Source organism: Accipiter gentilis, chromosome 6 (genome assembly GCF_929443795.1).
Source record: "Accipiter gentilis chromosome 6, bAccGen1.1, whole genome shotgun sequence".
Lineage (NCBI taxonomy): Eukaryota > Metazoa > Chordata > Aves > Accipitriformes > Accipitridae > Astur > Astur gentilis.
Window position 1 is genome coordinate 6,846,824 of NC_064885.1, and position 27,329 is coordinate 6,874,152.

General features: G+C 49.5%; 1 protein-coding gene across 1 annotated transcript in view; it reads right to left on the minus strand.

Annotated features, from left to right (window-relative positions):
• LRRC75A (leucine rich repeat containing 75A) overlaps positions 1–27,329 on the minus strand; it is a 95,233-nt gene that overhangs the window by 26,521 nt on the left and 41,383 nt on the right. The window contains exon 3 of the mRNA XM_049803640.1: positions 10,592–10,704. Within this exon, the coding sequence (XP_049659597.1) occupies positions 10,592–10,704 (113 nt within the window). The remainder of the gene's footprint in view (positions 1–10,591; positions 10,705–27,329) is intronic.

Sequence of the window (27,329 nt, forward strand, 5' to 3'; positions counted from 1 at the left end):
TCCAGCGCAAAGGCGAAGTGATTTGCAACACACCCCGAAATCACAGCACCAGGCAATATCTCAGTCTGGTTTTTGTAGCATTTGCACCATGTGCCGGAAAGCACTTTGCTGCTCTGTCTTTTTTGATCTCCGGACAAATGTGATCTTACAGCCACGTAACATAGGGCAAAATAAAGTCCCATTGACACAGACAGAAGAGATCACCCACTCATGTGTCCCAAAAGTCTCCAGCTCACAAATTCTCTGCTCTTCTGCAGCAGCTACCAGCACGCCTGCTGTGCACACACACACAAACACATATAGATGGGATTTTAATGAAGAGACTGCATAATTCTTGCTCCAGCCTCCTCCCACCGACAGCGGATTTGTGTTGGATGCTCTGAAGAGTCTGTTTGTTGCAGGAGCTACAACTTCTCCTATCGCTCGCCCACAAGCTCCTGGCAGCAGCAGAGGATTTTCATCCACAAACATTCATTCTCTTTCTGTTTTCAAAAGGAAAGGCACATTACTCATGCACCGGGCTTCCCCCTCGTGAAAACTCCCTTTTTTTTTGCTTCACAAGGGCTTTGTAAAGAAATGCAAGCAGGCACACCAAGCAAGTACAAAAAATCAGCACCCAGCATTCCTCCAGGACAGAAATGTTTTGTGCCCCTGATGAAATTAAGAGTGGGATGTTAAAAGATCATTCCTACCAACAAAATAAGGCTGCTTAACCTCAGCAGTCAGTCCATCACTAAATCAAAACACCTTTCTCTTCTATTTTAACAGGTCTCTGTACCTGGCTGCCTAGCACAATGGAGAACATCCAATCCACAAGTAACCATCGGTTAAAAACTACTGCAGCCTGATGGAGCCTCCTGACTTCCAAAAGCTGTCCCAAACGATTTGTTTGCACTTCCAGCTGGGTATTTTCAAGGTGATTTCTACCAATTTCACATCAGAGGGTCTTAAAAGGGCACAGGGGAGTTCAGGCTCACTCCCAGGTGTAAAGAAGGACCCCGAAGCATTCTTCTTCGGTGAAATGCAATTTACTGGTGTGTTTCCACACCTCCTTTAATACCATGGAAAACCAAGCAAGCAGCGATGCTGCGGTTGGGAGGGGGTAAACAGGTTTGGGAAGAGCCAGGATGGGCAGCCCTCAGTGTTCAGGTTCTACAAATGGGAACTGGGAGCTCTGCCTCCCACAGAGGTGAAATACCTCCAAATTATTGCTATGCTGATCCTGAAAAGAAAGGAGAAAAGCACATTTTCAGCGGCCTCCAGGAGCAAGAGACCGTGCCAGAGCCTTGTGGGGCTCCACTCAAACCCTCGGCCTCCTCGGCCATGCCTGCCAAACTTTCCTTATCCCTGCTCCTATTGAATATTTTAGCAGGTTTCCACAGCATCATGCTTGATGCTCCAGTAATGACTTTTGCAAAGCACTGGGCAAAAGCCCAGGGTGGCACGGGTGAGGTGGACTCCCGCATCCCACCACAGCAGGATGCAAAGGCAATGGGAGATGCTCCCAAATGAGGAACGAGGGGTCCAGGAGAGGTGTTAGTGCTTCCCCTTTCAGGGTTAAAAAGCAACACGTTGCTTTTATAACTGACCAAGGTCTTGCTCAGGAAAAAAGCAACTTGTCACACTCTTCCACTCTGAAGAAAAGGGGGTTTAGCTTTCCATGCAGACAGGGAGCAAGGTGGCCTCGTCCCAGGCACACAGCACCCTTCTGCGGGGAAGGCATATTGGGAGAAAACCTATGCTCTGCATTTTCCCTTGTGAAGCCGATTCTTGCCTCCATAAAGCAGCAGACATAGCCCCATGCTCCTCTCTGGCACGACTGCTTTGGCAGTATCTATTTTCCCAGCCCAACAGATCCAGCCTGCGGATGCGCAAACCCAAGCTTAAACCCCAAATGTCCCCAGTCTCAAATGCACCGTGGGCCCGAGAGCTGGGGACAAGGCAGGAGCTGGAGGAGGGTGAATCAAGCAGGATTTTTGCCCTCAGTAGGAGTATTTTATGCCACGCCGATGCAGCTGGCTTATGATGGATATGGCACACTGTGGCCGCTGGGCCAAACCCTGCAGATACCAGGGGCTGGAGGTATCAGCCCTTTAACCCAGGGTTTACCTTCCACCTCAGGCTACCAAATATCTTCTCTGACTTGTTGCTTCAGCAGCAGCTGCTGCAAAACAAGGTCTTGCAGGGCTAAACTCACACTCAGTTCCTACCCAGGTGCTGCCGATGCTGGAGGGATGCAGAAAGCGAGAGGAAAGGGTTGCTGCATTTTCAGCCCTGCTTAGGCTGGGAAAATCAAAGCAAACAAACGTGACATTCTGTCTTACTTTATCATGCAAAGCCCTGTAATTTGCACATATTACATGGAGGAGTACCTATTATGCAGGGGCTTTTACACCCTCAGTGCGGTTCCCATTGAGGCCGGGCCACAGGCAGTAATTTCGCTGCAGAAATGTATGGCAACAGAGAAAAAAATACCTGTTTGCTGCTTTCACCCTATTCATACCAAACCTCACAGAGAGACAGCAAATGACAGCTACTGTCGGATGCTTTTATGATTAAATATATCCCCATCTCAGAGAATTACAACCCATTCGAGACAACTTTCCTAACCTGTCCCAAGAGAAAAATGATGGCTTTGGAGTTGCAAAACTGTTCAAGTCAGAGAAAAATCAACACTGCCCAAGTGGTGAGCCACAAGCCAAAATGTGTGAGGCTGCCAGACCCCCTTTGCTGAGGAATCAGGGGCTCACCCTTCACACTGGCAATGACATGTCGAGGTTATGCACAAGCAAGGCATCCCCATGGGTGCTTGGTTCAGTCCCTTAGGTGTGTTAAGAAAACAACCGAATAGAAAATTAGGCTTAGACTTTAAGAGAATGAAGAAAATAAGTACCTAATATTCGGGTCCTAAATCCGTATGCAGGCTCCTGAGAAGAGACCTGACTTTTCCAAATGCAAAGACCTCGGTGGCTCCCAGCACGCTCGTGCCACCTTCTTCAAACACTGCAGCTCTGCTTTCTCTTCACTGACCTTGTCCCTTCCTACCAGTTATCTTAAGAACCCAATGGCTGTTGTGGTAAAACACAATAAATTAATACAAATAAGAATGCTCCTCGAGTGCCTTAGGAGCAATGCCATTGTTCTGCAGACTGCCATGTTAGAATAATGCATAATGAAGCAGGAATGTGATTTAGCACTGACTAGCGCTGCTTGTTGAGCAGAGATGAAAGAATACTCTGTTTAAACTGGAATTTAGTTGAACAAGATCTAGTGCAATGAAGCAATAAAGGGGCTTTTGGACTGGAATGAAGGAGAGAGACAGCTCAGAAAGCCTGTAAACGAGGTGGCTGCTGCTAAGGGACGAGGGAAATGCAGCAGGGAAAAAATCATAGCAGCAGAGATGCAAGAAACTGCAAGAAGAAAAGTGAACAATGTGGCATCCCGTTGAACGATGTGACATCCCGCTGAATGATGTGACATCCCATTTCAGCGAGGCAGCCACAGGTCTAGATCCAACCCGCTTTGGAGCCCCAGGTTGGGCAGCACAGAGCGACCGTGCCCACTTCTTTTATTGGGAGGATGGATGGTGTTAACAGGCAGGTAACAACATCTCCATTTCACCAAGAAATTCAGCTGGATAAAGGTATGTATCTGTTCCACAGCCCGTAACCGAAACTCCCTACCCTAGCTGGGTACCTACAGAAGTTGTGTTCGCATTATCACTACAGAATTTGGCCTGTAGTGTGATCTGTGATTCAAGTGATCTGTGTTGACAAGCTAAATATGAAAAATCCTATGAAACTATGCCCTGCATGCACAGTACCCACATGCAGCAGGCAACGTGTGGGCAGAGCTGGCTTCCATACCAGCATGTACATCTCAACGAAGGGCAACTCTTGGATTTAGAAAAAAACCATACAGATAAATTATATTCCTGGTGTTACCAGAGCCAGCAAAGAATGTTGTCCTTTTTTAAGACCTTGTTTAGACCAACTATGGACACAATTCATCCTTTATGTACATAAAAAGTTGGGAAATAATTAAGATTCTCCATCAGCCATAGGAATGAGCCAGCATTTGCTCATGCTCATAGGAATGAGCCAGCTGGGAAAGTCAGCCAGCCGCTCTAAAGCGCTCCCTGCACAGAAAAACAGCAAACAGCCCCTTTTCCTGCGAATCCTCATCGGGCACATTCCTGGTTTGGCCGTGGAGCAGATCTCATACCAGGGCTGACATTCCCCTCACCCTTGTGCTGTGCTAAATGCTCCCAGCTGCTGCCCACATCTGCATCGTGTCCGAACCCGGCATCCAGGCTGGCCCCACCACCAGCAAAAAGGACAAGTGGCAAAGGAAAGAGAGTTGGCTGGAGCTAAGCAAAACCACCTGAAAAACCCATGTGAACTGAGAAAAAAACCCCATCAGATCCTTGCTCTTCACACGTACCAGCACTGCAGGGAGGATTTGCATGAGCGAGTACCAGGAGCTCTGAGACATCAAATGGTTTTAGAAAGTGAAGAAAGTGTCACGTTGGCTCACCCTGGTGTGGACAACCCCCGTCAGCTCTGTACCAGACTCAGGGCAGGCACGGGCTTCTTTTTGGGGGTTTCTCTGCTTATCGCAGAGCAACAACAGAGTTAAAAAATCTGCAGATTTAGGTCCAGATTGACTCCATTTAATTCCAGTGCTCTCAAACAGAGCTGCTTCACCCTAAATTCTTCCATGCCTCGCACTCCAGTGGCATCAACAGGAACTGTGTGTGAAAAAGGCTTTTACCTGATGTAAAACAGGGCTAGATTTGGAGTTACGATATGAATAATCGATATTGCTTCAGATGCTGCCCACATCCCCTCCCTGGTGCATCCCTGGCTCATTGCTATCGCTCCTGTGCACAGCAGCAACACGGGCAGCAACCAAAGAGAACGCACCAGCCACGACTTGCCGGGGATGGGAAAGAGACAGCAAAGCCACGGAGGCTGTTTCCCTTGGGAAACACCTCCTCCCTCCCTACGAAGCACACAAGCCCATGCTCCAAAGCAATTACGGGCGCACGGAGCTTTGATTACCAGTTTTGCTTTTGTGATGCTGAAGGCAAGCGCTTGGCAGCAGGAGGAGCAAGGAGATTCCAGGATCTAATTCAACACTTGCTAGTTAAATGCTGGACTGTAATCGTGTCCCTAGGCAAAGCCAGAGATGTACAAATTACTTTAGCAGGCTGGTTTCATCCTCCTGCTATTGGCTACCCTATCAGGCAAAATGCTGATTTTCATTGTGGATGTTTAATATAAATACATGCAATTCAGAGGGAGGCACGGAGAGGGAGACAGCAAGTGAGAGACAGACAGATTTATAATATGCAAAAAAAATAAGGTCATTTGGCACAGGTTTGGGTGCTCCGGTGCCAGGCAGCATGGGGCAGCCAATGCCGAGAGCTTCTCCCTCGATTTAGCTCTTCCAGTGCACACACAGGCTGAACGTGATGCCTGGGGTGAGATGGAAATGGAAAGCGCTAGCCTCCCCCTCTGCCTACGCGGCAGGCTGTCTGGCCGTAGCACGACCGACCAAAAAAAATCAGCTCCGGTTCTCTCTATCATTTGTCCCCATCCTCCTCCTCCGGCTGTTCTGCTTCCCATTATCACCTGTAACGAATACAGCAGTTGCGGAATAAAGAAAAGCAATTTTCCCTTGTAATTATTTTGCCGCATTTCTGGTGAGACCAATTACAGCTATTTGGCTTTGCTCAGCGCTCGGTCGAGCTGCGCCCATGTGCGGGGTTCTCACTCACCGTGCCGGCGAGACCTCGGCAGAGGTACCGGGGGGTCCCAGGACGGGCTGGTCCAGGAGGGACTGATCCACACCACTCTTTGTGGTTACATCCCCCACTACCCAATGGAAAGGCCAACAGTGAAGAATGGATGCTATCCCACTAAAAATTTGACTGTGGGCATCCGAGGAGGTGGCAATACAGTGACACGCAGAGGCCATCACCCCTTCGCTAGCCCTGAGCAAGAAGAGAGAAACATTCCACTAGTGTCCGAGCCGCCCTTGATCCCACAACTGGGGAAACCTTTTAATCAAAGGGAGGCATCGACGTTGCACTAATGCATCCATCTCCTACAAGTGCACTCCCCACCGCTCCCGATCGTAAGGATAATTAAATTCCGATTCCTTCCCAACCCCTTCCAACATGTCTAAGCCAGCTGCAGGGCACAGGGGACTGCGGAGCATCGGGAGATGGGCGCAGCTGTGAGCCTGGAGAAATGATGCCTCTTAATGAAGCCACGGCACAGATTACGATGCGTGTGTTTCTGCTTGTTACGAGCCAGTGCTCTAACGAGCGTGTCTCTGGCAGATGGGACCCAGGAGCACAATGCATCCCTAAGATACGGATTTCTAATTAACAAAGTATTTTCGAGTAATTCCACAGCTCTGGACTGGGAGTTCTCCATGGCAGGTTCCACCGCCCCTGCCGTTGTGCTGCAGTCCCTAATTATCAGCAGGGAACCAGGGACAAAGCCAAAATACTCATTACAAGGTCAAGAATCACCGTGCAGGAGACAAAAGACCAGATTTCCACATCCAAAGGTTACACGCTTCCTGCGGATGGATCCTCCAGGCAGGTTGTAACACAGGACAGAGGATTGCTCCAAATTGTCCCTTTCTGACCCCAAAGTTGTCTTGCAGGAGCTTCAGAAAACTTCCTCTCCAACAAGAAAGAAAGAAAATGAAAAGAAAGAACAAAGGAAGAAAGCGAGCGAAGAAAAAGAAGAAATGGCTTAAGAAAGCGTCGTTCGCATGGCGCAGCCTGCGGACGTTACAAGGTCGGTACTGCAGGGAGAAGGAGAGGAAGGAAAGGAAAAACCATCATCTCCTCTGCAGCAGCCCCTCTCTTGTTTTCCCAAACCGGGGCCAGGAGCGGCAGGAAGAGCAGCCTCGGGGCTCGTCCTGGCGAGCGGGGTTCACATTTTCCTCTGCAGAACTCTAAGGAAGGCAATTTCTCACACCTCGTCGTTTCCTCGAGGTGGCCGGACTCACTCAGGAGGACACCCCAGTTTTAGGGCCCCGAAGACCCCAGAGCAGGCACCTCTTTCTGCCTATAACCTCCCGTCAAGAGGAGCCATCGTATGCCATGCTGTGGGCACCGCCGTGGGCTTTCCTCGGACCTTACCAACCTCGTTGCAAATCACGAGTAATTCCAGGGAAGCTTGAGGGATTTTGGAGTCTATGAAAAGGTGATAAGAGGAGACTTGAGCCCCATACATGACTGATATCACCACGACAGGCAGGATAAAACAGGCTTTGCACCATCAACCCCCCTGCTGTGAGCGAGGCTTCATCTGTGCTGCCCAAGCTTTCGGCTTTAATTTTTATTCCCCCAAGGAAGAGCCTTGGCAGAGGGGGCGAAGGCTTGTAAGGCACCTGTGAACCTGTTTTCATGGCCACCCGCAGTGCAGGCAGGCTCGTGGGCTGTTCGCTGCACTTTTTGTGAATAATTCATACCTCTTAAATCACTATTGCAACACAACAGCACGCGGATCACAGTGCATTTTTCCAATGCTTTTCCCTTAATAACCCATGACTGAAAATATTGCCAGAGCCCCCGTGCTTTGTCCATGCTATAACCAAAGGCTTGTTGTCGCAGTTATGAATTTAACCCAAAACCAGGGACAGAGCCTTTTCTTTTAGAAAGACAGCTCTGCACACCTGAGCTCTGCCCCAGACCAGCCGCTGGCTGCGTGGTGCAGGGGGCCACTGAGGAGTTATCTCTGAACATCCAGGAGAGATATCAAGTGAGCACCAGGCTCTAACAGGAGCAGTTAATCCACAGACCGGTGGGATCCCACACCCAAGTCCCAGACTTCCCAGGCACTGGGTTGCACTGCTTCTGTGCCTGCGCAAACGGGGATTTTACAAGGGTAGCCTCCAATAAATCAAAATGAACCATATCCTAATTACAAGGATTGTCCGTAGCTACTTACCAAACACCTTCTCCATGGGGGAACAGTCAGTCTCCCCACAAGGCACACAAGGAGGGAGAGGAACGGGAGGAATGGGAACTTTGAAGAAAACTCAGGAATTGCTTGATTTATCGGCTCTGTTTAGTTTCTAAACAAATATTAACCAGCCAAGCAAAGGAATGGGACAAGATGCAGCACGATAAAACCAGCTACAGAAAGAGCTGGGAAAGTATTCCCACAGGCTTCGTTTTTATTTCTGATAAAATGGGCCTGTTCTCTCCTACTCCACCAACCAAAGTCCCTCTTCTATCACCACACCAAGCTGAAGCTCTTTTCCTTGCAAAGAGACCGATGCAAAGAGGGGCTCCATAGCTCCCTGGTCATTAGAGCCAGAGCACTGATGGGTTGTGGATGGCCAACAGACACACACAAAAGGGTGGAAACGTAATATTTGAAAGTTCCTGCAACATCTGACAGCAGGGCTGGGTCGAGCCAACGCCAACGCCTGGGAACAAGACCCCGTTACTCCCTTGGAGGCATCGGAGGGCACTTGCAAACCCCAACCCAGAGCAGGGGGCTCTGGGGAAACACCCGCTGGCTGTTGGTTGTGGAAGGAATTCCCTATCAACTAACAGGCAGGCGAAATCAGAAGCATCCCTAACGGGGTAATTGCTGACGCATAAATAAAGCAGTGGGTGTTCAAGCACAGGGAAGACAAGACAGATGTTCTATCTATTCTCCACATGTTCTCTATATTATGGCATTTAGACCTTAGCAAAGGGTTGACTTTAACTTCTAGCGAAGGGTTGGCTTCAACTCGCAGCCGCCTCCTAAACGAGCATCTAAACCAGAAACCCAGGCAAATCCCATCCTACAAACCCTCACCGGGGCAGAGCCAGCAGCCAGCGCCGTGTGTTCGCAGCCCCAGGGTCGTTGCTGTGCGGTCAGAGCTCGTTTACGGCCGAAACCTCACCCCTGCTATTAAAACCATGAAAAACCTCAGCTATTTCCCGGCTCTTCCAAGGAAAGGCAAGCGTTACAGCAGGCTTGTAAGATAAAGCCTTACAAATCTCTGGCATGCAGACGCACTCACACAACCGCTCCAAGCTGATAATTAAGGACAGGGATTGGTAATTAAAGACAGAGTGGCACAAAGCACTGCTTTAAATTTTTTCATTTGCCAGAATTTCTTGTCTTTTGGGCTGTAAAGAGCTCCTCACTGCCACATCAGCGTAACTTGAATAATGCCCTGATGGGATGACAAGGGGTGTGGATTTCCTATTCTAATTAAGAAAAAAAACCATGAGGGTAACTGAGCTCCCAGGTCATTACCCGGCCCTGCGTGCTGAGCCCAGACCACGGAGTACAGCTTTGCAGCAAGCAGACCCAACGTGCTCCCTCTATTTCTGCCGCTTTATGGAAAAGAGCAAATTATAGTCATCAATACAACCTTAAAAACGCTCAACACACAGAAGTACGGTTACCACTGCTAATGAAATGGAGGCGTTTCTCCACATTTGACAACAGGGTGCAAGGATGCTGAGACAGATCTCTGGGAGACATAGTCCTAATCCTATTTGGCCATGCAATTCTTTATTCCCTTGTGTCTGTTTTCCTCCTGGGTCTGTTTTCCTTCTCTCTTCTTCTCTTTTTAGACTAAGTTTTTTCACTGGATTAGTCTCCGCTATGGCTACAAATGGCTACAAATAGCATCTACTACGACAGGAACCAAAACTCTCTTGGGGCCATGAACCAGCACCTGGATACAAATCCTGACTCTGCCAGATTGCGGCTTCTTTTGTACTTCTCGTTTCCTTAAACAAAAATAATAAATATATAATGCATAACATCATAGAAAACAAGGAGCCCTTTCCGTTCCCATCAGCCTCGTCCACAGGGTCTTCAGCTCCGTGGATCCAGGATGTCGGCAGCCGGGATGCTTTGCTGAGGACCCAGGCAAGGAGATGACCAGGACCATTCACTCCCTATTTTTAATCCAACAGTTCCCTTCATGCAAACACACTGCAAGCCACGGTGTGCATGGTGACACATGCCTGTACGTTAATTACCAGCTAATTAGGATGTCTTGGAGCAGTGTGTCTCCTGCTCTCCAATGCCCAGCATGGGGATGTTTGGAGGATGGACGGTTCAGGTTTTCCAGCCTGTTCCCCCTCCCCGGGCACTACCGCGCTGCTCTCCTCTGCAACCGGCATGCAATGGGGAAAGGAAAATGGAAAAGGAGGGAAACACCTCTGGGTGAGCATAAAGCAACCTGGTGATAACCTGGTTGTGTGATAACACAACCATGTATAGGGGAAATGTTGGTGAAATTGGAGACGACTGAAGATTTTGGAGCTTGTGGCAAGCTAAGAAGGTTTTGACCTCTCAGTTCCCTCGCAGCCCTGACGAATGGTTTTAAGCACTTTCCTTCATCGCGGTGGATTTGTTCCTCCTGTTGCTGCACGCGTGCAACAGGCAGCTCCCACCGGCACCCACGTTTGCACACCACGGCCAAAAGCATTGTGGAAAAACCCCCCTCCCGCTCTCCTGAGCCTGCGGGTGGCCCCGAGGGTGCAAGAACCAAGGAGGGGACAGTGACCCACCGGGGTGGCGAGGGCTTTCAAAAGGCGACTCACCAGGACTGCGGCTTCCTCTTCATGATGCCCTGGCGTCTCCACTGCGAATGGGGGCTGAGGTGGTAGGTGAGCTGCCGGCAAAGCTTCTCCATGGCCCCGAGGGAGTCCCCCTCCTGCAAAGACAAGGGAAGGATGCCAGGTCAGGCGTCTGCAGCGTTGCCATCACACCCACAGGATGCTCCGACCCCAGAGCGGCTCCCTGCTAGGTGCCGGCAAGCCATAAGGGACTACGCTAAAAATTGTATAGGAAGGGGGAAAAAGAAACCCCACCGATCGCTAAGGTGCTGCAAGGCCGGGGCATTTCACCAAAGGCCACCCCGTCTTGCACACCCGTGGACGTTGCTACTGGAGAACGAACGCAGGGGTGCACAAGTCCCGGTTAAGGGTGACGAGGTCCTTTCTTGGGTGCTGTGCTGGGGTTCAGGGGATCCACGTGGCAGGGTCGTCTCTTCGCAATTCGTGCAGCAGCAGCACCGTTATCATCTGACACTACATAATAGCTTTCAGCACTAAAGTTTTACAGAGATTGATTAAATAAACCAAACAACCCATCCATTAACATCTATTTATTAGGAAAAAAAGCAGCTTCGAGGAAAACAGGGATTTTGGCAGAGTTCCCAATTCTGATGAAAATTCCCACCCAAAAAGATAGTGGCTTGGACAGCCTTTAACTCTGAAAGTTTCTAAGAATTTGTTCTAGAAATTTTGGGTCCTAAAAATAAAACACGAATACCAGTTATCTGGACTGTTCAGTCATGTTTCATTTCAAGATCTTTATATACTAGAGGCATAATATGACACCCAGTAATGTAAACCACCCGTCTTGCCATGCCTGGCTTGCTCTCTGATAGGTCACAAGCAGAGATTAACCTGACCTAAAGAATAATAATGATTAAAAAAAAAATAAAAATCAAGATGTGACAATTTGTGGCATCTGCCTGGTTTTATGAAATTGCTGCATCATGAAGCATCTTAGAGAAGACACAGAAACCGAATAGGAAGCCCTAAAATAAGCAATCAGCCTGGGCTCAGCTCACCACTGCTCTTCATTCACACTGATTGCTCAGGATTTTGCTGTGTGCAGGGAAGAGCTGGGAAGGGATGCTGAGGAAGATGCTGCATCTTCTCTGCCTGGACACCCAATTACTGCTGCCTTCACGTCCTCCCTTTGAGCCCGAGCGCCCCGACGAAGCTGCAAGCCGCGCGTTTTGTGCAGCCTAATTTATGCAATGTATTCTCCCACCTCACCTCCAAGTCAGCAGAGCGGGACTGGCCTTATAAAGACATTATAAATATTGAATCAACTAAGGAGCAATAGAGATTTTGACAAATCACCTCTGGGTGTGCAGGGAAACAATTACAGCAGATTTTGGCAGGGTAAAAAAAGCCCACAAAACCAGGACAGAAAGGGCATATCTGCAGATTGCTGGAGCAGAAATACCAGGGTAGGACCTGTGGGTCTTTAGCTTCTCTGTTCAATCCAGTCTGCAAGACACAAAGCCTTGACAGAAATTGGGGTAGTTTATTCCCAGACATATCAAGGTGCCTACACGGTGACTACCATTAATCAAAAGCCGATTCAATTCAGGAGCGATGCTCGCCCAGCTCCAGCTGTGTTAACCGGCAGCAAAGTGACAGCACCAGCGCTCTCCCCCTCCATCGGGCACGCAGTGACAGGTGATTTTGGCAGCTCAGGTAGAAAAACTCAAGATCCAGAGATAGTGGCAGGGCACGGTGTATGGAGAACACCATGTCAGCACAAGCTGGAAACAGCGCAAGTCAAGAGCCGTTTCACATCTGAGCGCCGCAAGCGTTTGACGGCCGTACCTCCTGTTTCCCAGTTTGCGGAGAAGGAAATATGGGTTTAACAGCATATTTAAACCCATACTTTTCAACACCTCATTTATCACCACGCTTGACTTGAAAGAAGGGTTTTAATCCCGCAAATTTCAATGGGACGTCAGTCTATGCTAAACCTCAGGCATGCCAAAATCTCCCCTCCCGCTGGCGACCCTGCGGCAAGAAATATCTACCGCTCTAGGCTTGGGGATGGAAGAACCCTAGGAAGCTCAGCCTGTCAAATTAGCACAGAAAAAATAATAAAAGAGAAGGTTTTATTTCATGTTTTCCACTGGAAGCTCTGGAAACACATTGCAGCAATTCTTTAGTCAAAGCCTCAAAACATTTTGGGAAGGCAACAGCATACACTGCTTCCTCTAACTGCTCTCCGTTTGCTCTCTGCCAGCAACACCTTCCTCGCTGTGTTACCGGCATCCCTAATGCAAGAAGAAAACACCATGAATTTTGACACCTATCGTATTTTTTTTACCTTTGTGTAACATCCACAGCAAGCTGCCTGGTGCTATCAGCTTTCATTAAATCTATTTTTTTCAGCTGTTACACTTGCAAAGCATTGCAACAGCCCCTGAAATAAGTGTCCACCCTCAGCACTGTGCGGGGGTTTCCATCTCTGAGCCCTCAATGCATCATGTGGAAAAACTCTTGTTAAAAAGTAAACAACGTGCTAAAATGCTGTGGAGTAAGCAGCCTCCGTGTTGCAATTCAGTGCTGCAAATTGCCTCCAATATAATCCTGAAAGAGACAACTGAAATTGTCTCCAGTATTATCCCAACAACTAAACTGCCAGGGAAGTGAAACGATTCACAAGAGGCATGTGGCAAAAAAGCTGAGAAAGTAAAGGAAACAAGTTTTTGCTGGTACAAATGTGGCACGACCACCTTCTCTCTCCAGTAAGAGATTTTTTTCCCCGAGCAGCGTGCTCCTGCCGGCCCTTGGTGCGCAGCTGCCAGACCTCCTGAGCAGTGCGTCCCGATGGTTGGTGGAAGCTCAGACCTGAGCTTCACATCAAGCCACTTTTGGAGAAATTCAGCCCAAAGAAACCTCCTCAACACAACGCAGCAAATCGTCCATCAACACCGATACAGCACATCGAGGGCTCCAAGGAAAGATGCCAGAACAGGGCAAAGCGTATTTCAATCCTTATCTCTCTACATCGGTGGCCACAGCCAGCTCATCCTTCACATGGTCATCCCGTCAGGCCACTCCTTCAGCCCCTTTTTCTTCACAAGCAAGCTCAACCCAGAAGCCCTGCCAGTACTGGGCTACTTCTATTTTGGGGGTTTAAAACGTGATTTAGAGAACATGACTTCTGCACACAGCAACTCATGCATCTCCTTCTGGTCTGGGTACCGTGCGAGGGTATAAGCCAGCCACAAAACTATGGTCTTTTCCACACTGATCTGTAGTGGTCTGTAGATAAATACCCCAGTTTAGCACTGGGATAAATAAACAGCCCATTTCAGAGCCTTCATAAGACATGCTGTTTTGGGGTCAGGATCCTTGCTTCTGCACATCTCATTCCCATCTGCCCATGGGTGAGACGCAAACCTCTCTGCTTCAGGAACCCACGTCTTTTAGGTACCTTCCTAAAACCTCTGCGATTCCTCCCGAGAGGAATTTGGGGGAGGCTCCAGAGCAGCCCCAGGCCTGAGCCGCGGTGTACGAGAGCTGTCCTGGGTCGCGCAGAACACGCGCGCAGAAGAAAGGGGTTTAGCTGATGCGGTGCCAAAGGCAGAGCTGGACGCTCATCTTACAGTCTAAACAAAGGCTTTTTCACTGTTTATGATCCAAGTCTATCAGGAAATAATTGAAGCTGACGCACACCCTGGTGGGACTGAGCCCAAGAGCTTATTAGAAAACTTGAGTCAGCTTAAAAATCAGCCCGGCTTGCTCATGTTGACAAAGTTTTAACCTCTCTGCCCAGCAAACAGGGAGAGCACTGCATGCGGGGCTGCCAGGAGAGCTGGGGGATAGTGTATTACACCGTCAGGAGCGATGATGCCGAGCACTATCCCCATCGGCAGCCGTAGGCTTCCTAATGCTGTGCCAGCATTACACCATGATGCCGACTCTGATGCAGGATAACGTGCCTGCTCTGCATCCAGCACTCTCCTCTCTGCTCTGTACCATCAACATCCTCGGGCACGATGCAAGAGAAGACACAAACTCCATCAGGCAGGCAGGTGCTGCTGCCACCGTCCTCCCTTGCTGCTTCCAGGGATTAATCACTTCCCACAAAACCAAAAGCAATGGCCAAAAGGTCTCCCTGCCCCACCTACATCAGTCTATATCACGTCACTTATGTAAGGTCAATATAAAGCTGGGTTTTTTTGCGGTCAGAGGGTGCATGAGTGGCAAGGCAGACTTACCTCAACCTGCAGAAATTGAAACCCACAGCACTGGGTTTTGGCAAACACTATCGTGCTCTTTCTGTAGAAAGGACAGTAATTAAGCACAAGACATATACAACGAGAGTTGCCATTTTCACTAAGCATATTGCCTCACCACCAGAACCAAACTGCAGCAATAATCACTCCTGAAAAACTACACAGGGATGAATCCCTAGCAAAAGCATCACCAGCGATACCATGGAAGACCTGGCCCCTTCTAGCATCAGGCGTTGACAGTGCACGTGCGTGGGAACGTGCATTTGTTATTCTGGTTTCCAGGCTCTGGGAGGAAAACTGCAAAGCATCTCGGGGTTGGGGAGACGGGACAGACCACACAGAGTTCAGCTTTCCCAGCTGACGATGCTGTCAGGAAAAAGCCTGTTTCACAGAGCTGGCATATATGTCCTTTCTCTTAGCCCTACACTCACAGGCCAGCTGCCAAATGCTGGTAAGATGCTGGTGATGAGCCCTCACCTGAGCTCCCTTCAGATCCATCAGCTACACGTCTGGAAACATCTGCAAGTTTGCAAAAGCTCTCCATGCCGTGGTCTTGTGCATGTCTGTACAGCTCCTACATCAACAGGGAGAGAAACCTGTGCCACGCATGCAGCAAAACTGCTTTGAGGAGCACCCAAATGGGGGGCAAAGCCTCTCTGGAAGGAGCAAGAAATCTGTACAGCACCCTCTTTCCTTGTCACTCATCTTGGCTGCTCAGCTGGAAAGCTTTGAGGAGAAGATGTGCCTCACAGAGCACATTTATGCAGCACCCTGGCTCTCAGCAAGACTCACGGAGCCCACAAAGAGCAAGCCCAGGTGGTGCAAGCATCAGCTCAGAGAAGCAGGTTTTGGGCAACATCTTGGCTTCTTACTCTACCGCATGCTCTCTAAGCTGGCAGAGACCCAGCACGCTTCCCGGCCGTCAGACACGACGCTGAGCACGGGACGGAGGAGGGATGAGAAGGAAAGCTGAGAGTAGAGGCTCTTCCCTGCAAAGGGCCCCTTTCCCCGTCGTTCCTCCTCCGTCTTCACCTGCCCCCAGCCCTCTGGAGAAGGAGAGGGCTGCTCGCTGCCGGCAGGAGCCCAGAGATTCATGAGATATTAATCCCTTAACAGATTTCAGCTGGGAGAGGGATTCATGGCTCGTGCCCCATCTGCGAGCCGCAACCAGCCCCGTGCCAAGGGGATCTCGTTCAACTGGAAAACGAGGGGGAGCGGCACAAGCCGAGCCCCGGCTGTCCCCGCGGCGGAGAGGGTGCCCCAGGCACACGCTGGAGACCACCAGGCTCCTGACCCTGGCTCCAGCCCCAAAAGGAGAGCTCTGGATGAAGGAGATGGAGCAACAGCGCTTGAAATGGGAATCAGTTAAACCCCAGGGATAAATGAGAGCAGGAAAAGGCTGGGAGCCAGGCTCACCGCTGTTGTGTCCTGCTGAACCTGCCCTGGTTTCTGCAGGGGGACCTGTTTTATTCTCACTGATGGTCTCAACCTGCAGTGTAGGAGAGAAACCGTTCGGCCTCCCTCAGCACCCCACGGCAGATCCTGCCCGTGAGGTATCACCCAGCATCTGTGCACCACCTTTAACCACGAACGAGCGATCCTTGGACGCGCTCCTCGCCGCTCCGCCGGCGGACGGTGGGGGCGTGATTGGAAGCAGAGGGATGACACCATGGGAAAGCAAACATGGGACGAACAGGACCGTGTTTTCACTGGGGATAAATAACCACGGTGTCACTGCCTGCCCTCCTTGCATCACAGTGCGGCAACGACTCCTGGGCGATGCAAGGAGGTTAAGATTTGTATTCACAAACCAAATTTCAGGGCTGCTCCGAAAGAAGCAGCCAGAGAGCTCGGAGAAGGACACAAAGCATATGAAAGCCTTGTGATAAAGATGTTATTGCAAATTAATTTGTTTTCATTAAGAAATGAATCACCCGCTCCTCCTCCAGCAGCAGAATCCCTGGTGGTGTGCAGAGCCCTGGGGGGGTTGCACCAGGGCCAAACATCGTGTAAAATAGGCCAACATTAATGATTAAAGAGCCCTGGTAAAGAATTCCTGCTGCAGCACAGCAGGGGATTGACCCAAATTAGAACAATTAGCCATTGTCTCGTGTCGGAGGAAGCGACAGGTTTTTTCTCGTGTTATTACACAGTCCCACATTTCTGTCACTCACAATCAATCTCTGGGCAAAAAAAAAGGTGCTGTCCTGCAAATCTTAACACGCAAGAAGTCCCATATTGGCCCTCCCACATCATGATTTTGACTTAATTAAAAATTAATATTTTTTTCCCCCTTTTCTGTTTCTTCTAAAAAACTTTTCAAACTTGCAACATCTCTCCAGATGCTGCAGGATTTGCCGCTGCCACTCTGATGCATAAAAAGCTCTGTCCATGCACGAACCATTGCAGCCACAGACCAGAGAAACTCCACTCATCCTGGGAGCACCATTCCCTGCATATGAAATCTTTGGTGTGGAGACCCCTCAGCTAAGACGTTTGCTTTCCATACAGTTCAGTGGATGGTGACCCTTAAAACATGACCTATTTCACACCCAGAAAATACAGAGAATGATAGATTTCCTTCCAAATCCTCCTCCTTGTTTTATTTGTCTTGGGTGATCTGCTAGCACAATAGGATAATAGTTTGGACCATCAAGCAAACACAACCAGTTGTGAGGAAAAAACCCCTATGTTCACAATGGTAAACAGAGTTATTACACAGTTAAAGACATAAAATAGTGAGAGATGCTCTAGGAAGCCCTAGCACAGATCATCCTCAATGGCTTTGACGTCCATCACATCAGTTATTACAAATTAGCAAGAAGCCCAGGAGAGCAAAGCCCCACTAACCCACGCTGATGTAGGGATAGACTTTGGGGTTTGGAAAAGATGACCACAAAATGAAGAAGAAATGCTATCTCAGCACCGTGAAACGGCCCCACGTACAAAACTTTCACGTGCCCGGAGATCCCTAACATGTGCCAAAGCCGATGGGCCACAGGGCCCTCCAAATACCTGCTAGGAAGGTGGCAAGAGAAGGCACAGGGACACATCTTGGGCAATTAGTAAGTGAAAGCCATGTCCGCCATCCACCAGTGCAGAGCAGCAGAACCTCCCTCACAACCCAGGTCGACGCAGCAGCCGGGAAAAAGATCTGCCCACCCAAAACCTGCAGCTGCTCCTGCAGCCCCAAAATGGTTTTCCCCAGCCTCTGGCACCAGAACGGCATCCTGCTCCCTGGTGCCGGGGCCCCGGGGTTTAATAGAAACCGAATTTACGACGCCTTCCCTTTTGATGTAGTCACGCAGAGCTGAAGTCATCTAATGGCTTTCTGGTTTTCCTTTTTTTCTTTCCTTTCTTCTTTTTTTTTCCCCTCCCCTCCTTGCTTTCAAAGCATGGGGCTAAATTGCAGCCTATTGTTGCATGCAGACATCTGTGCTGCAGCCAGCCCCAGCCCCAGCAAGCCATTGCCAGACTTTCCTTTTGAAGCCCTTACGGAGTCTTCTCCAGCAAACCATCCTCCTCCTGCAAGACCAGGAGCCGAGGCATTAGGAAAGGTTTTAACTCCCCCATTCCCCTCTCACCGAAGGTCAAAACATGCCAACACCCAGCCGGCAGCGAGCGCTCAGGTTGGGGTGTGATCATCCCATCGCAGGAGACGCGGTGGTTGCTCCTACCTACAACCCCATCCAGGTGGACAAGGGAGAATCCACGGCAGCAACAAAATCCTCTTGCTGCATGGCTGGCCGGTCATTGAGTTCCTTGGGCAAGGCATGAAAATGCACGTGATAAAAATCCCCGTTGTGCTGTAGGGAAGAGCTGTCCAGGGACGTGTCCTTAAAATATCATCATAAGGATATTGCAGTTCCCTCTCCATCGTTTCAGGCTCCTCTGGGAAGAGAGCCCTGCGTGTGGGCAATGGTTGATGAGGTGGATGATGCCCAGGCAAGCAGATACGGGCATGGTGGATCTAAGTGATACATCTTGTCCACACAGAGGAAAACAAAATCCAAATAAAGTGACAATAGGGGTTTAAATGGGTCCATTTGACCACCCAATATCCCCGTGCCGAAATTCTTTTGAAAATAAATCAAGGCCATTTTAATTCAAATTAGAGGAGAAACAGAACAAATTTAATAAAGGCCATTTTAATAAGAATGAGGTTGTTCCCAGCTGGGTTCACTGCAGCTGAGCTAATCCACTTGATCTTTCCTGAGTTTCCCCAGGTAAGCAGCCATGGGGCCAAACACCGCCCATGCTTCCCCTGCTCGAGGTTAGGGCACTCACTGGCGGCAAAGACACTCTGACGGCTTTTGTAAGGGAAGGATGTGCCCCAGAATTAATTCACATTATGAAATGGCCAAGAACAGACCAGCTGGTCCTGGAAGAGAATGAAGGTCTCATATATGAGAAGAGGCATTTGGCTTCTTACAGGAAAAATGCATTTTTTTGGCACGGGAAATTCAGATTTGGGCTTGGTGATCCCTCTCTCAGCACGGCTCCAGCAACGAGCTGACTGCAGAGTCCTTCGCAAGCTCTGCTTACGTCCCCTCTCCAGCCATCCGCATAGCAGCAGGAGGTTTGAAAAGACAGCAAAACCAAACCAGCTCCTGATCTCCCACTGCAGAAGGGCACTTGGTGGTGGAGCTGGGTCCATGGGGTGCAGGATTCCGGTCACGGACCTGGGAACAGACAGCGAGGCCCTTGCAGAGCTGTCAAATTACCATGTACAGCCAGTTCCCTTTCTTGGAGGCTCTCTGCCAGGAGAGGAGCATCTCCACCTTGGATGAATCTCTCATTTCTGTTCTGCAATGTCGCATTTTACCATGACCGCTGTGGGTCCACAGGAACTCAACAGGGCTTACAGATGGTCAAAGTCTAGTATCAAATAAGGTACTATATCTTATTTCAAATCACCTAATGTAGGGGTACTTTTGTATAAAACTATCTCAAACATTAGGAAGTGGTTTGTGGGAAATTCTACTGAGAGTATGTTAAAAGATACACAGAAATAGAAATGCATAGACATACAAGTTGCACAGAAACAATGCAAACCAACCAAACAGCTCCAGATGCTGTTTGGATAAGGAATGTTGTTCACACTGGAAACCTTACTCCCTTCCTTCTGGTTTGCTAGGAGATAGGCTTTACCATCAAAAATTCCCTCTTAAAGACAGAGGCAGAGGTAAAAGCATAAATAATATACAAAGATGGCTTTTTTTTTGAGGAGGAGGAGAAGGACCAGTCTTGAATCAAGCAATAAACTATACTTTGATAAAAGCTTATCAGAAGGTAAAACTTCTCATCCAGCAGCAACCCTTTTGTACAGGAAGGAACATTTTTGAGATCTTGCAAGAACTGAGGAACCACTCCTCATCAGCGTTCCTGGTCAGAAAACTCATCCTGTTACCTGGCAAAACCCAAACCCAGCAACCAAACCGTCCAGTACAATTTCAAACCCCACGCCCAGGCCTGCAGCAATCTGGCCAGGTACAGAGAAACAGGAATGACAGCGCCAGCTACTGCACAACATGCCCCCAAACTGAAAATACTTTTGCGTAAGACTAATTGAAGGTTGCGGCCATGATTAGCTGCAAGCTCCAGGCTGGGAGCGAGTAGCCTAAGCAGCACTTCTGGTCTTCACCACGTTATTGGAGAAGCCTGACACACTGGCAGGAGCAGCAGCTGAAGGTGTCCCTTAGCAGATGGCACGTACACCATGCCAGGGCAGACAGCATCAGCTCTGGCAGCAAGCAAGGCAAAATTAACATTTTGTGGAGTCCTGGTTGACAGCAGCATAAAACTCAATGAGGGAGAAAGTCGGCAACTGGTGCAAACCATAAGTGGCCTCAACCTGGGGATTTCTGGGCAGGAGGTGCCCGCAGGGATAACCAGGCTCTCGAGCTGAAGGTAACCGCCTGACCCGTTGCTCCTCGCCATGCTGATTGCAGCCGGTCTCCAGAAGGTCCCATTAACTCCTTGGTCCGAAAGGAGCAACTGGCTTTGATCAAATTAACCAAATACTCGGCCGTTGAGAGTGGCGCATGCATTAACTTCATGGTTCAAAAAACCCCAAATCCTCTGCTTCCAGGCAGATCTATCAACGGTGCAAACCCTTTCCCCAACATGGCCCAAACCACAAAGGCATGAGATCTCCACATCTTCCCATCACATGCTGGTTGCAGAGGTGGGAGTTGATGTTGACCTCCCTAAGATGACCAGCAAGGGACTGAGCACCAGCAAGCTTAATTCTTTTGCTCTCAGTAAAGGACTTGCTCCCGTTCAACTCTTACAAAAAAACAGCCAGACCAGTCCAGCTCTGCACTGGCCTGACACCACAAAGCCACTGCCAAACTTGGGAAACCCATGGCTGAGGACATCTGCGCTGGGCACGCTGAGCATCCTGACACAGTACTGAGTGCTCACCTAGGACAATCACAGAGTACCAAGGACCCCAGCGATTAAACCCTGCTTTGAACTAGCCCAAATTAGGAGCTGGTGAAGCTGCAGCAGTAGCGGAACACTGAAAGAGGAAATTTGTAGAAACAAAGCAAAGAAATGGAAACCAATTTTGCAGCTCGGGTCCTGCTATGAGCAGTGCTCACCATCCGCTTTGACGAAAGGCCAAAGTGCGATGCATTAGATTCAGTGTTGACACACTGAAATGAAAAGCAATGTACAATAGAGCTTATCGAGAGAGCCACAAGTACAAGATGAATGGGATCGCAGCAACTCAGGAAGTTATTCAAAAAGATCCTGGAGTAATATTACACTTGGACTTCAGAGAAGCAATTAAAGAAGGCAATAAAATTCAAGGTGATAGATGGCCCTGAGGGGAACATGTAAGATAAAGGGAAATCGCAAAAAAGAATATAAAAATCTTTTGAGAGAGTTACTGGAGGGTACCCAGCTTAGCTTCCGCAGCAGAAGATAAATAAGCAGCAGTCGGAACGACGTGGGGAATGGCAGGGGATCTGCAAGCTGCTTTGCACCCATTAGCTGCATTGCCCCACGCTGTGATGCCTAGTGCCGCTGACTCCATCCTCAGTTGAGATGCGCAAAGCACAACTGTGGCTGTGGAGGAGGCTTTTGAGCATCACCACTCCAGCACGTGTTCCTGACATGCACAGTAAGATCCTCAGCCAAATAAATTGGACCCACTTCAGTGCTATAAACAAAGTCAGTAATGGGAAGGCCATTTAGATGACAGTGTTCAATCCTGGAAGGGTCACTGGACAATCCTTTTAATGACAAATGCATCTGTAGCCTTCTGATAGACACAAGGAGTTATCATAAAACAAAGCAAGCAGCTAAAAATCCAGAAGAGCCATTCATTACCCTGGAAATATGTCAGCAAACAACCGACTCGTGAGTTAATCATTCTAGCTGGTGTAAAACAGCAACGACAGAAAAACACCCAAGGTGCTGCACTGACTGGACTGCAAATGGGAAGAGGGGTCGGAGGTGTCAGCCTCTAACGTCTGCTGAAGTCAATGTATTCAGTGGATGATGGCACTCGCCTTCCTCCTACGCACACAGACAGGGAGGATTGATTTCAGAGCCTTGGGGGACGCAGAGCCCCTGGGCAGCTCGTCTCCGGTGGGGTTCAGCCGCTCCCCATCACTCACCGCCACTGGCCAAGAGAGGTTTGCAGGCAAAGCTCCCCCCACGTTTCGGCAAACAGCATCATCCCTCACCTACAGACCTGATGTCTCTAGTTACCCACGTGGCCTCAGGCTGCAGCAAGCACGGCATCTCCAGGGGGGCTCCTCAATTTGCTTTTTAGGCTCTCAGACCCTGCTCAGGGGCAATGCGCACAAGATGGAGACGCGTGCTGCAGAGTGATGGGTGCGCAGAGCTTTGCAGGGTGTCCGTGATACCTCCCACCATCCTGCCTCGAGCAAACGTGCCTTTTCAGCCAGACCCTGCCCTAGCCACTCTCTCTGCAGAAGCCAGCATTTCCCAATGGTTGGGAACCGCAGGTCGGAGCCCAGCACCTGCCTTTACTGCTAAATGCAGGAACCGCTTGCTGTTCTTTGCACCCCTCTCACCCCGGGGTTAAACCAGAAGTAGATTATTCGGTTATTTATGTCCCAGATGTAGGACAGCACGTAGAGATTTTCCCAGCCCAAGCCGTCTCCTATGGAGCCCGTGTCTCAGCTGCACCGCACCAGATCCCACGGGAAGCAAACCCCAGTCCAGTCTGTTATTGCTGTTGGAGGAGAGCAGGAGTGTCCCCGGGATACCACTGCAAATATTTATGTCATTCCATGGGGGCTCTCAGCCCCTCGCCGCAACCCCTGGGAGTCTCGTGATGTGCACGAGAGCCTGGGAAGAGGCGGCAGCAATGTCCTCGCATCAGTCCCTGTCGCTCCCCGCTGCGGGCGGGCACAGAAATGTGAATCCCAGTGCAAGGGCACAACCCTCAGAGCAACGCTCGCCTTCAACTCATTAACCACTGTGGGGCCCTCATAGGCACAAGAGAACTGGGAATTTTCTTTTTTTTTTTTTAATAAAGAAAAAAAAAAAGATAAGATCCCAGTAACGAAGCAGCAGCTAATAGCAGTGCCTGCTCTCCCAGCAACAGCTCTGGGATGCAGCGAGGCTGGAGGGAGTGGGGTCACTTCATCAAGTGCTCCAAGCAGATGCGAAACCACAAACGCGGACGCAAGAGCTGTACCGGGGATTTCCTGGAAAGCTGGATGGAAAGGAGAAAAGGGAAAGTGACAGAGAAATCAGGAGGATTAGCAAATTACCTAATGATTGCAAAACTCTTTGAAGATGGAAAGGGTGGGATAAAGCTCTTACCCAAATCCCCAAATACCCCAAACTGTGAGATAATCGCTTGCTGGACTTTGGCCAGAAATTACAGTCCTGGCCATCTATGAAGAGCAATCGCTGAAAATCCCGCTGGCCACTTCCCTGCTTGCAAGACCTCAGCTTTTTACGTTTCTTTATTACTTTTTTTGCCCACCAGAGAGAGTGCAGCTGCATCCCCTTCCGAAGGAGCAATTATCTGGCGATTCCCTGGGGTAGGACACATCGTACACTTGGGGTGAAGCGGAGAGAGAGGCTCCTCTCGCCTCCTCAGCACCCCACGGGGTCCTGACCCACCCCAAATCTGCAAAGCTGCTCGTCAATGTATCTCCTCTGTACAGCTGGGTAAAAGCATCTCTGAGACCTGGCACAGCCAAACCCCCGAGGGGCCACAGAGCCGCCCCGGCAAAACGATTCCGTGCTGGGGGCTGCAAAGGCAAGAGCTTGGAGATCAGTAGCAAAGGGCAGAACTTCTCCTTGCTCCAAGAAATAGCCTGAAGCGTACGTCAAGACAGCTGTGATGCTGCAGATGGGCTAAACACGAACAACTCTTCAAATTCCGGGATCAGCGCTGGAAATGCGAGGGCTCCCAAGACGCAGAGGTGTTCTGGTTCAGCCCTGTCGAATGCAGTGTTGTGCACAGCCCTTCCCAACTCCAGGCATCGCTTTCCCCTACTGTGAAATGCTGATAATGCTCTTTCCCTTCTTCATACAGGGGCACGGAGAGCTGCTTGGTAGTAACGGTGTTTTATCCCCAAGGGCTTTCAGCTCACCCTGAAGCAGCGCGGGTACTCAGCACCTCTGAACCCCCCTGCAAAGGCTGACCACGCTACCCAGCAAAGAAATTGAAATTTGGAGTACATGCAAACCAATGGATTTTACTTCGAGTCAACGGCATGGGGCAAAGGCAGGATTTGGGGCAGGCGATTGCACCATCGCGTAGGACCCCATACCTACATCATGCAATGCTGCTGAGCCCTCGCTAAGCTAGCTCGCTTCTCTGTCCTTCCAGAGACTCTAGACATGTCATCATCTCCATCTCTTCCCCCAAATACTGGGGAAATGCCCTTACTTTGCTGGAGAGCAGCAGGGATGCAACAGGGCTAACCAAAACATGTCCTGGGCACTGACAGCCTTCAGTGGTCAGGGTTTAAAAATAAGCGTACCAGTTGCTTGCAGCCCCAGAATAGCTAAGATCGGGTCCTAATATCTATTAGAGCTTCTTTCACCCACCTTGACAAATGGTAAGCAAGGTTTTTCTGCCTGAACCAAGTCAAATGTGACCATAATCCGTGGCTGGGCAATTCCTCAGCCATCAGCAGTGATCTGTCAATAGAGAGGAAACCCCTCCTTATTAAAACCCTCGAACTCTCCTTATTAAACCACTCATTTCTGTAAATCCACATTGCCAACAGACCATTTGCTTGCTTAGTATTCACACACCTCTGAGTTAGGCTGGAAATAGGTATTAAAATACCCATGCAAGCGCCCAAGTCACCCAGCTCTCCCCTCCAGCTATACCACAGGAGAGGTCCCCACCACGCACTCTGCTCGAGGTAAACAAATAACGCTCCTGCCAGGAGACAGGGAATCAATATGCTTCCTTCCTTTGCGGTAAATTATGTTCTGATTAAAAGCTAAATGAGCTGAACTCAAACGTCAATTACCATCAGAAAACATCAATAAAATATGTTGTTACTCTTTAATGAGGTACCTGTTTCTTCATCCGTCATTTCCCTCGGGGACACTTACTTGGCGTTATCGGAGAGGCTGGAGGCGAAGCGTGTGGCAGGGCGGACAGTCCCAGATGCTCACCTCGGGATGGGGATGGGAACCTGCCTTTGCACCGGTATTTCTGTGCAACGACACACAACTCTTGGCTGCCAGAGCGGTGCCAGAAGGGTCCTTAGAAAAGATTCAAAGTTAATCAGGGCAACTACAGCCTCACCCGCAGACTCTGCTTTAACCCCGTGGGAAGCTCAGCTGGGTTGTCTGCATCCACGTGGCACCGACAGCACCCAGGCACAGGCAAACTCTTCTGCCCGCAGCTAGATCGATGTGACACCAAGCCTGGGCAGTGTAAGAAGTGGTAAAACCTGGACAGTGGTAAAAAGCCATGCACACCAGCCGGACCCATTAGGACTGCAAGCACTTGTTTGAATTATTAAGCAGCGTATTGTATTGTTCACAAAATAGTCCACAAGCTTGCCAGCTCTAGTGAAAGCAGCTCAGCAAATGCTTTCTTCAGTTGTTCATCCTTCTTCATCACAGTTTTTCCGAGCTATATTCCCCATCCTGTGATTTTCTGGGAGCAATGGGGAAAGCCTGCTTGACCCAAATTGGTTTTGTGGCGTGGATTGCATGCGAGTGGCTCTTCGACGTGCTGCTTAGGTGACATTTTTTGGAGGGAAGCGATGCATTAGGAGACCAGGGACTCAATTCAGATGCTCTCCACATTCGTGCGCTCTCAGTCTCATTATGCTCTATCACATCGACAGGGCTGAGAAGCAAATCCTTCCTGTGTGTTAACAGACTGACTTTTCTGAAATTTCAGAGCGCTTTCATCCAGAGACCAAAAACCGCTGTCTCTGACAACCCTCTTGGAAAGCTGGTATCGGTCTGCAGGCAGAGGAGCAGAGCACAGAGCTGACAACTATTTCTTATACTGACTTGAGGGTCTACAGAAGAGGCAGGTAAGATCTAGCTTCACCGCAGGAGATGGCGCAGACGGGCAAGTGTGAAATGAGGAAAGAATATTTTCCAGAAGACAACCTGAAACCCCCAAGCACCTCATGTAAAAATGTAGTTTTTCTTTTATGTCAAGGCGGAGCTGCTGAGCCCCAGGTGCTGCCACAAGACAAATATTAGACCCTTCTCCAAGAGACTTCACCGACACTAGAAGTGAGCCTTGCTTGCCATGGCCAACAGCAGAGCATCTCTTATGGCTCTTTTTCTTGCCCACCATGAAGGCGAGGCCACCAAGAAGCAAGGTGAGAGAAGCCTCTTCTCTGTCCAGCCACGGAGCATCAATGGGAGAGTCGAGAGCAGAGGCAGTGGGGGTCTCTGTCATCTCCTATGGGTTTTTTTCTCTAGAGAAGAAATTGGGAAGAGAAACAAGGAGGTGGGGAAGAAACAACTAACCCACTGTTAGGAATTGGTAGATCCTTCCAAAACACAGCCACAGACCTTTTCCTTCTCTTTTTTGGCATTAAAATACTTGTGCTGACCTGCCCCCTTCTCCCTTCTCTTCTGCTTTGGATTCAGCTCTGAAGATTACTTTGGCTGCTTGGCAACTGCTGCCTTTTGAGAAAAGATGGGGCCACCGCGAAATATCTTTTCCTGCTACTGGTTCTTTTTTTAATCTTCTGCTCCAGCTCAGGCCTGCGTGACGATGCCCATCACTGACAACTGGTGTCACCCAAGATGCTCTCGACTGCTCGGCAGAAGAGGGGAAGCTGTGTGCACGCAGCGCTTCGTGTGGCACCTGACATTTTGGAGGCATTGCAAAAATCCATCTCCAAGCTGACAAAATCCACCCTGCGGCATTTTGGAGGGTTTGCAGATGGTTATGCAGTGGTTAGGAAAGGTCGTCTTATTATTCTGGGAACTGAGCGCAAGTGGGCAATTCTGTCAGCCAGTGTTGAGATTTTGGGTTTAAGCAACCCAAAAGAGAT